This window comes from Portunus trituberculatus, chromosome 39, assembly GCF_017591435.1.
Source record: "Portunus trituberculatus isolate SZX2019 chromosome 39, ASM1759143v1, whole genome shotgun sequence".
NCBI lineage: Eukaryota > Metazoa > Arthropoda > Malacostraca > Decapoda > Portunidae > Portunus > Portunus trituberculatus.
This window is the reverse complement of record NC_059293.1, coordinates 19,758,399-19,768,794: the sequence shown is the minus strand read 5'-3', so window position 1 is coordinate 19,768,794 and position 10,396 is coordinate 19,758,399. Positions and strand designations below refer to the sequence as shown.

The 10,396-nt window shown below is 42.1% G+C and overlaps 1 protein-coding gene across 1 annotated transcript in view; it reads right to left on the bottom strand.

Annotated features, from left to right (window-relative positions):
* LOC123515760 (calcium-activated chloride channel regulator family member 3-like) overlaps positions 1–10,143 on the bottom strand; it is a 600,791-nt gene extending 590,648 nt beyond the window's left edge. Inside the window, exon 1 of the mRNA XM_045274617.1 lies at positions 9,549–10,143. Coding sequence (XP_045130552.1) covers positions 9,549–9,758 — 210 coding nt within the window. The 5' untranslated portion in view covers positions 9,759–10,143. The remainder of the gene's footprint in view (positions 1–9,548) is intronic.
* Between the last annotated feature and the right edge of the window lie 253 nt (positions 10,144–10,396).

The following is a 10,396-nucleotide window of genomic DNA, read 5'->3' as shown; positions in this document are numbered from 1 at the left end:
CCCAGCGCAGCATGACATGAGACTCTCACGGTGGCGGAGGCGTGTGTTCAAGAGTCTTTGTTTGCATGCACATCTTCGCCCAGGCAGTCATCAAGATCTTTAATTAGGGAGGCGTGGAAGATTATAGCCCTCGTAATGTTCAGCTCACCTTTTAAACTTAACCTATTGAATAAATCACGTGGTAAATGGTTATGTTTTGACAGAGATTCCTTCGTCTTTGTTCACACTTTCGTTTAAGAATGCGCGTAAAGATTTTATATTTATTACTTCCCCTTCTGTCAAGTCCCATGAACTGAGGTGCGTGGAATGTAAGAATTGTTGGTTTAAACACCGAATTGCAGAGGTACGCACACTGAACTGCATCTTTTCTAACACTGAATTGCACTAGTTGTAACACTGAATTGCACTGCCTCATATACACTGAGATGCACTGGTTTCAACACTGCATTGTTTTCCTTCACACACTGAATTAGAGCGGATCTAACACTGAATTTCCCATAACTGCAATTGTTTTAACACACATTTCTTCCTCAATAAAATCTAACTCAAGAAATGCACCAAAAGAGTTTTTCCTGACGCCAATTCCTGCATGAAAAGCTTAACAGAAAAAGACTCAGAGAAAAAAAGTGTTCATGTGAGGCACGTGTTTATTTCCCTTCCCTCGCACATAATGCAAGAAGCAGAGCACCATAACACACCCCATAATAGCAAGCCCCGTAAAGTACACCGAGATAAACTACAAAATGATGCTTGACACAAAACTGGTATACAACCTTTCAGTACGCTGATGTTATTAATTAATTTACATTCCATCAACTAATTAAGTGACCCCAGCTTTTCCACGGGCTTGGGGGAAAGGAAGGGTACAAATGCTTCATTTAAATAAAATGAGAGAGAGAGAGAGAGAGAGAGAGAGAGAGAGAGAGAGAGAGAGACGCGGATACTAGACTTCCAACACAGCACTTTGCCTCGCCACTCCTTCCCTCCTCATCCAGACAGGCGCGGCGCAACTCATCACGCCACAACACAGGACGTTCTCACATTTAGTGCCTCCCTCAGCGGAACACAGACGCTGCTAATGCACACATCAGGATCATTCCGGCAAGGTCATCAACTTTGGCTCACACTGACCTCCATCTTGGTGTGCAGTTCACTATGAAGCTCTTACTTTTCACTCTAGTATTGCATTTTGTGACTGTTTGGGCTAATCTTTGCTCGGTTTAAAATAATTTCTTACACGGCACACAATACTCTACCCGAAACATTTTTTCCTACTGTGCACTTTTTTTTTCTTATAACGTAAACTTATGAGCTCAAAAATGGAGAGAGAAAGAAATACGTGCCTGAAACAGTAAGAGAAGGGACACAAATGGACAAGGAAAAGAGCATGACTCTGAAACGAAACTAAACCAGATGATACTCTGCACATTATTAGGGAAAAGAAATGGACATGAGCAGACTGTTATATGAATAAAGTGACAGCAGATGGACAATGAAGCTGAGAGGATGACAGCTCAGGGAAGAAAAGCTACAGGAACAACGGAATATGACGAGGATAAATGAAGGCCAGGCGTAAACAAATGGAGGAAGCTAAGGAAGTCTGCATCCTCTAAAGATCTAGAAATACAAGATGAAAAAAAATGATGAGTTTTGTCTCTCTTTTCATCCTTCGTCAATACATGATTTCTCTCCGCCATGCACTTCGTCTTGGTTAAGGTTCTTTCTCTCGACGCCGTTTAACTTCCCAACTAACGACAGAAAACTAGACAAATAGGTAAAGTTAGTAGTGAAGTGAAAATGTAGAATGAAGCAGCAAATGTTTTACTCCCTGCAGCGTTCCGACATCCTTCACCATTCTAGGGAAGACTTTTGAAAAAACTAAACAACGTCTGAATATTCCTACACAAAAGACTATGACTATAACTACCAATGCATCAATAACACTACCTTTACACACAGCAGGAATAAAACATGAAATTGGGCAGCTTATAGCACCATCATACATTCCAAGAGCAGTGTCACAGGTACCATTCTACAGTGATTCGCTTCATTTACATATCACGCCTATTTCTGACCCTGGAGGAACGAGCAAAATACACTCACACACTCCAAACACCGTGACAGGAAGAAAGACAGACAGACATAAAAGAGAAGAGCTGGAAGACTTAAATGTGTACGGATGCACCAATGATTAATTACGCAGCTTGTGAGGCAATAAGAAGGAGAGAGAAAAATAAGTCAACGTCCATCAATTTCCACCTAAGCGCACACCTGCAGTCCATCACTCCCTTCCCCCGCCTTCCTGCACTCTGCCAAAAACAAAAAGAAAGAAAACGGACACCATACGGAAACAGCACAAAGGTTGGGATGTGTATGCCACTTGATTTACAGACCAGGACGAAAGGTGAGCTAGCCATCTTCTCTCTCTCTCTCTCTCTCTCTCTCTCTCTCTCTCTCTCTCTTGCACTAAAGAATACAAGGAAATGCAAATGAAAATGAAGGAACACGCTAACCGTAATGAGGCTATTTGTAATGAGCTGTACTATCCAATCTACTGGAAAAAATGGAAGATACTTATGGTGGACACACACATACACACACATACACACACACACACACACACACACACACACACACACACACACACACACACACACACACACACATTGTAACATGTTATTTCCCTCTAAACGCCCCATTTTCCTTCGGCATAAATTTCATAAAATGACCGATGCACTTTTCATGTCCGTCGCGTCGGGTGCTGTCAGAGGCAGGCGCGGCTCTGCCCCCAGACAGACTGATGCTTCACGGGGGAAAATTTTATTAAATCCGTGACAAGACTGATACACGTCACAGCGACACAAGAAAACACAAGCGGGCGGGAAGAGAGTTTTCTAGTGGATTCCAACACAATTCTTTATCCAGTGAAGGAGTGTCTGTTTTCTGAAGGGTTGTAAGACTATTCTTTGCCAAGGACTGCAGTATTTTCAAGTGGATTCTAATTGTGAAATTTATCCACGTATAGGAATACTTTTTAAGATTCACACACCATTCCATATCAACATCTACGAGATTTTTAAATGAATTGTAACACAATTCTTTAACACTGATAGAGGGTTTATAATGAATGCCAACACTAATTCACAACCACAAAGTTATCTAATGTGTTATTTTCAGATGGACTCTAACAATGAACGTGTTTCATACCCAGCGACGAGATTTTCTTTTGGCTTCTGACACCATTCTATTCTTTACATGTTAAATGATCTATGTGTATAAGTGAATGAGTTGGGAATATGTCGCGTAACGCTGACACGAATGACACGTTTTTACCTTCCCTTCACTAATGACCAGCCAGGGGAAGGCCACACACACGGGAATACACGAGACACGCCAACACTACACCAATCAGACATTCCTGTCATAATCACTCAGCTCTTCTGTGGCTAACACAGATGTGGCGACACCCGCAGCACGTACGAAGGACAATTAGGACGACCCAGGACGACTTAAACCTTACCATATTGACCCAACATCGTTCTGTCCCTTCTGTACATATGCCACACATTTCCTACTTACTTAGAAGCCCGAATATCTATCAATATCGTGTCTTTACTCCATGACGGCCGCTTAATTCACGCAACTAGAAAGTCCACAAGTCCACAATCAATAAAAATTAATCACACTTTTCTCTTACCTTATTTACACAAAATAAGGAGACAATACAGGGAAGAGTCAAAGGAAAGGGTTCATAGGGAAAAGGAGGAAAGAGGAAGGGGCATTTAAAAGAGGATGGAGAAAGAAGGAGGATAGGGAGGGATGATGAAGAGGAGAATGAGGAGGTATGGAGGGTTTCTCGGAGTCTATATCGGGTCTCGTGAATGGAAGCCTGGACCGTAAAATGTGTTTCATTATCTGACTATCCAAGTGAAATGCCCAGCCTGAGAGGATTGCGTGTTGTTCACCCTCGCGTATACTCCAAAGAGGAATAGTATGGAGAAAATAATAAATTCTTCAAATGTATTCGTGCATTGGATATCTACGAGAAAAAGGTAAATGAAGGGAGAGAGAAACACACACACACACACACACACACACACACACACAAAGAATGGGTTAGTCAGAATCAAGGACACGAAGAAAACAATAAAAATTCACAATTACTCTATTTATGAGCACAGTTTGTAATGCAACTTGTTTAATTGCGAGATCTGAATTTTTCTTTCATTAGTTTTAATTTATCTTGTTCGCTTTATCGTTTCATTTTGTAGAGACATGAAGCAACGGTAACTTTAAAATAATGAGACACTCGTTCCCTCATTATGAGTTACCTATCCTAGACTAACTCTCTGAGACAAATTTGAGGCTCTGAAACTGTATAAATACACGACAATCTGCCGTCACTGACATCCTTCAATGCACCGTAAATATAAAGCGGATAATTTTAACAAGCGGGAAGCCATAGCGGTGTACAGGTATGGCAAAGAGAAGCACCTCACCGCACACCATCGGAGGTAAAGGGGGAAGGCACAATAAATCACCAAAGGAAGCCCCTCAACAATCAATAGAGAAACACGGTACAACGGAGCTAATCGCGGTATACAATTCACGAGTCACGGGGATCCCTGTGGCGAGACGAGACCACTCATGCAAACTAATTTCCAGACTGCAAGTACTTTGGAGTAAAAAGTTAATGAAAAGTTGGACACGAGAGAGACGAAATAATACCTCGTACGTGGAAGCCAAAATTCTATACACGAAACTCAGATGAGAGAGAGAGAGAGAGAGAGAGAGAGAGAGAGAGAGAGAGAGAGAGAGAGAAAAGAAGGAAAGCGAACCGGAAGAAAGGAGGAGAGAAAGCTTATCCCAGCACCGAGAGAAAGTAAGTCAGAGTGGAGGACTAAGGTGCTGAAGAAAGAGCCGTCAGCACGCAGCACCCACCCTCCCTTACCCCCCAATCGCTGCCTTCTTGAATACTGCGATGTTTTTGGCCTGGAAATGAGAACTTCCAGACAACAACACGCAAGCCACACGCTGGAATTCGCCTCTTTCCCAGCAGAAATGAAATCAGGAATAGTATTGTCCTCTCCCCAAGGCAGATCCGAGTGTGTGTGTGTGTGTGTGTGTGTGTGTGTGTGTGTGTGTGTGTGTGTGTGTGTGTGTGTGTGTGTGTGTGTGTGTGTTCTTGGAAGATCTACACAATCATTTTTTTTTCTGCTCCAAACTTCTTTTCTGTTATAATATTTTCAAACATTTACATCACACTTAGGTAAATATTTATTCCTCATTTCATTCCCCACTTATTGACCTTCTTACCTGTGTTGTCTTATCATGACATTACAGTAAAGTACAATGTTCAAGTCTCTGTTGTCATCATTACACTACGTACGTGTTTATGAGACATTTATCCATTTATCCTTTATAGCTTCCCTGCTTCTTTCTTGCACTTAAGTCTTCTTATCATCTCCTTTATCGACACAGACACACTATCCAGAACTGATACGCCTTTTAAAGAGACTGTGTGTGTGAGACAAGCTCTGACCTTCCTACATTTCCTGCACACTGAGAGCCAAGGGTGAGTGAGTGCATGGCTAATATCATGAGTTGCTCAGACCATGGAGACATGCACACCTCCTCATCTCAGCCCAGACACTCCAGACAGCAGCACACAGCAGCTTTTGCATTTATTCTGTCTTTATTGTTAGGATTAAATTGTCTTCTCGCACATTGTCGATCGAAACGAAATACCATACAGCACTTCAGTTATGTTGCAGTAAGTAAGGAAAGAACATGATAATAATAATGATAATGATAATAATAATAATGATAATAATAATAATAATATTATTATTATTATTATAATAATAATAAGAAGAAAAAGAAAAAGAATAATAACAAAAATAAAAATAATAATAATAAGAGTAATAATAATAATAATAATAATAATAATAATAATAATAATAATAATAATAATAATAATAATAATAATAATAATAATAATAATGTGTGTGTGTGTGTGTGTGTGTGTGTGTGTGTGTGTGTGTGTGTGTGTGTGTGTGTGTGTGTGTGTGTGTGTGTGTGTGTGTGTGTGTGTGTGTGTCTGTGTGTGAACAAGATGGAAAAACAGTAAGCAAAAATAAAACAAAACAAAAACAAAAGATATACAAAATAATGTTATTGAAAAATGCAGCACGAAGCCTGGAATCATATACCGAAAAATTATACTCCAAAATATGAAAATGCTCGAAAGGTAAATGTCAGAAATCATTATCCACCACAGCCCGCCGACCACAGGTAAGCCACAGCGGCGGCCAGTCCTCCCGCCCTGCCGCACTTCAGGCATCTCCACTACACAGCAGGCCTAAGCCATTCCTGAATAACGCCGCTCTACCACAGATAAAAACCTCCATCAGATCCAGAATGTGATGAAAGTATAGCGACGAGAGAGAGAGAGAGAGAGAGAGAGAGAGAGAGAGAGAGAGAGAGAGTTGGGTTAGGTGATGCTGAATGCCTTCCTATTTCAATTTGTGTTATACATATTCTTTTGTGTTGTGGAGAGTGAATGATTTTCAGTTCATTATTTGCTTGATCACACGCACACCATTATGTGTGTATTGATCTATAGAAGTTATGATAAGTTAGAGAACACTGCAGTGGAATAACAGAAGTCTGACCCTTCACATGTAAAGATGTTTATAATGGTGATAAAAATAACAATAATATAATGATAGTAATAATAATAATAATAATAATAATAATAATAATAATAATAATAATAATAATAATGATAATAATAATAAATAATGATAACTGCAAGGAAATATTATTATCTACAAAATTACAACACACGAACAAATGTAATTTTCTTTGATAAATATAAGATAAAAATACTGAATTAATAGAAAATACATAATGGATAACAGATGTCCATTGATTTTATCCGAGGAAGGAAAGATAAAACAAACTGAAATATCAAACATTTCAAGAAAAGTTTGTGTAAAAAAGTATTCGTGTAATGTTTCCACAAAAAGACAAAAACTGTGAGAAAAGCGAAAACCCTACTCGCGCACACACTCCCGCTGGCCTCTATTACACGGCACGCGAGCTGCACCTCATTCTTCCGCGCCAGCATCGAACACACAACATACAGCTGGAACACTACATAACATGATCCACACAATCCAGCACAATGCATAAACCAGACCTAACCTAACCTACCTAACGTGACACAACCCAGCAACCTACATGAACTAGACCTAACTCAACCCAGGAGACTACACAAATCATATCTAACCTTACCTAATGTGACAAGTAAAATACATGAACCTTACCTAACTTTACCTAACGTGACACAACCCAGCAAACTACATATCTCAGAGCTAACCAGAAGATCTAATCTAACTTGACATAACACAGTAGACTACACAAACCATACCTAACCTAACCTTACCTAACCAGATGACTTAACCTAACCTACCAGAGCACAATGAATGTACGCAATTCAAGAAGGTAACACACACCCGAGTTAACATGAAGGAGGAACTATATGAGACCAGGTGTTGATAGACTGCACTGGAAACCTGGTATTACTCTCGCAATTATAAAGTAAATATAATATGAGTTTAAGAAAAAAGAAAGAAAAGTTTTAGCAGTGAAGCAGGAAATTACTAGTTTTATGTCTTAACATGCCTGACGGTTGCACGTACAATTTGCACAGTCTGGATGGATGAATGAGCAGCCTACACTCGTAGAATCAAAAGAACAAAACATGAACATCAAATATTTAGATATTGCTTGACGTTCCTCCAAGGAATACACATAACAGCACATGATGTAAATTTCTTTTATTTGGCATCGCGGTGTAGCTCAGAGTGATTTTCAATTTAAGGAGAATGGTTACAATACATCAGCGTTTTGGAAGTCGAGTGGCGGAGCTGCCGACACTGCTGGCTGGAAATGTTATCTAGCCCTTTGAAGTTACAATCTCCAAGTACATTGTCTGTCATATTGCAAAAATACTAATACTTTCCAGACACAACCCTGGATGAAACGTGCAGCCTGTTAGTAGCGGAGGGGCATTGCTGCACATGCTCCTCCCCATGCACGCCTGCTAACTTTAATTAAAGGAATTTGGGTGCAGAAATTATTATAAATTCCACAACGCAATATCATACACGTGTGTGTGTGTGTGTGTGTGTGTGTGTGTGTGTGTGTGTGTGTAATTCACCTCCTCCTCGGTCGCCTGCTGGTCACCCAGCCAGTCTTTCCCATTACGGAGCGAGCTCAGAGTTCATAGACCGATCTTCGGGTAGGACTGAGACCACATCAACACACAACACACACCGGGAAAGCGAGGCCACAACCACTCGAGTTACATCCCGTACCTATTTACCGCTAGGTGAACAGGGGCCACACATTAAGAGGCTTACCCATTTGCCTCGCCGCTTACCGGGACTCGAACCCGGGCCTCTCGAATGTGAGTCGAGCGTGCTAACCACTACACTACGCGGTGTGTGTGTGTGTGTGTGTGTGTGTGTGTGTGTGTGTGTATCTGCCTATCTAACATAGATTTAGTATACATCCAATCATATATATATATATATATATATATATATATATATATATATATATATATATATGTGTGTGTGTGTGTGTGTGTGTGTGTGTGTGTTCACTGTTCACTGTTTGATCTACTGATCTACTGCAGTCTCTGACGAGACAGCCAGACGTTACCCTACGGAGCGAGCTCAGAACTCATTATTTCCGATCTTTGGATAGGCCTGAGACCAGGCACACACCACACACCGGGACAACAAGGTCACAACTCCTCGATTTACATCCCGTACCTACTCACTGCTAGGTGAACAAGGGCTACACGTGAAAGGAGATACACCCAAATATCTCCACCCGGCCGGGGAATCGAACCTCGGTCCTCTGGCTTGTGAAGCCAGCGCTCTAACCACTGAGCTACCGGGTGTGTGTGTGTGTGTGTGTGTGTGTGTGTGTATGTGTGAATCTATTCATTCGTGACACGTAAAGAAAAAAAATCTAATCATGACAGTCCAATTCTTGCAATGCGTAGGGAGTATAAAATGTTAGCTTTCGTTCTGTTCCGCATACTGTAGGACATAATTACTTTATGTGATTAATGTTTCCTGGCACGCAGTTCTTCCTGGCCCTCTCGCTGCCGCTCCAAATAGTGACCTGAGGTCAACTCGCTGACGTGAGGCAACTAATGCTTCCTACAGACACTGCTGGTTGCAGCCACTCACACCCTTGCTCATTCAACCTACACCTGCTGCACGAACGGCCACTTGTACTGGATAGCGAAATCACTTCGACATAAGACTTCTGGTTTGTTTGACTTGAAAAGATAAGTAAGAGAAGCAAGACATTTCCCCACTTGTCGACACCAGCACACACACACACACACACAAAGCAGGCCGGGCTTGTGCTGGACGAGTCACTTTAATCTCCGTGGGGCGGGTTGAGGGCCACCGTGACAGCCCGGGGGAAGAAGGGAAGGTTAAGTAAGATTTAGTACTCACCTCAAGTCTGTCAAGAATAGTGTTGCACCAGCTTTCAGGGAAACGATCATCCACCTTGACTACCACGCCATCATAGCCATTGTTCACAAGCTTCAGCCCCTCTCTCAGAGGGTAGGCACTGCTCCCACCCCTCATGGACGACCCCTCCACCATCACCATCACCACCACCACCATCACCACCACCAGCATCACAGGTGTTAGCACTCGCATGGTGATGAATCTATCCAGGAAGGTGTGTTGTTCTAGACACTCACGGAACAAACATCATCAATCTTTTCCTGTAGTAATATTTGCGGTACAGGCATTGTTACACTAAGTTACACATGGCTAGCAACTATAGTTCGATAGATCTTTGATTTGTCAGAGCAAACAGACTCCACAGCTTATCAGAGCTCACCACATGCTACAAATGCATCACATTCTATAAATAACATCCCAGGGCAATCCTCAGCACGGTCCAAGTAGCCAAGAAGAGCGACAGTGTTCAGAGCGACGGCAAGAGCCAACTAGCCAGCGTGGGACTGGTGGCCGGAGATGCGGTGCGACGTGCTTCCCCTTACACACTCTGAACATCACTGCCTGGCGATGCGCGGGCGAACCATCCTCCTCAGATCCTCCGCCCCCTGAGCCACGACCAAGTTCACCTGGCAGCCGCCTCTGCAACAGGTCACCACACGCGCCTCGCCACTGCCTCAACCATCACAAGGGTAATGCCATTTTTTCCTCACTCAAGCCTTCCCGTCAGTGCCTCAGGATAACGTCCCTAATTACACTTCATGCCCCTAGATCCCCGCGCGCTATCGCCAAACACCGACAGGTACAGCAAGGTGACCGAGATGCGATACCTA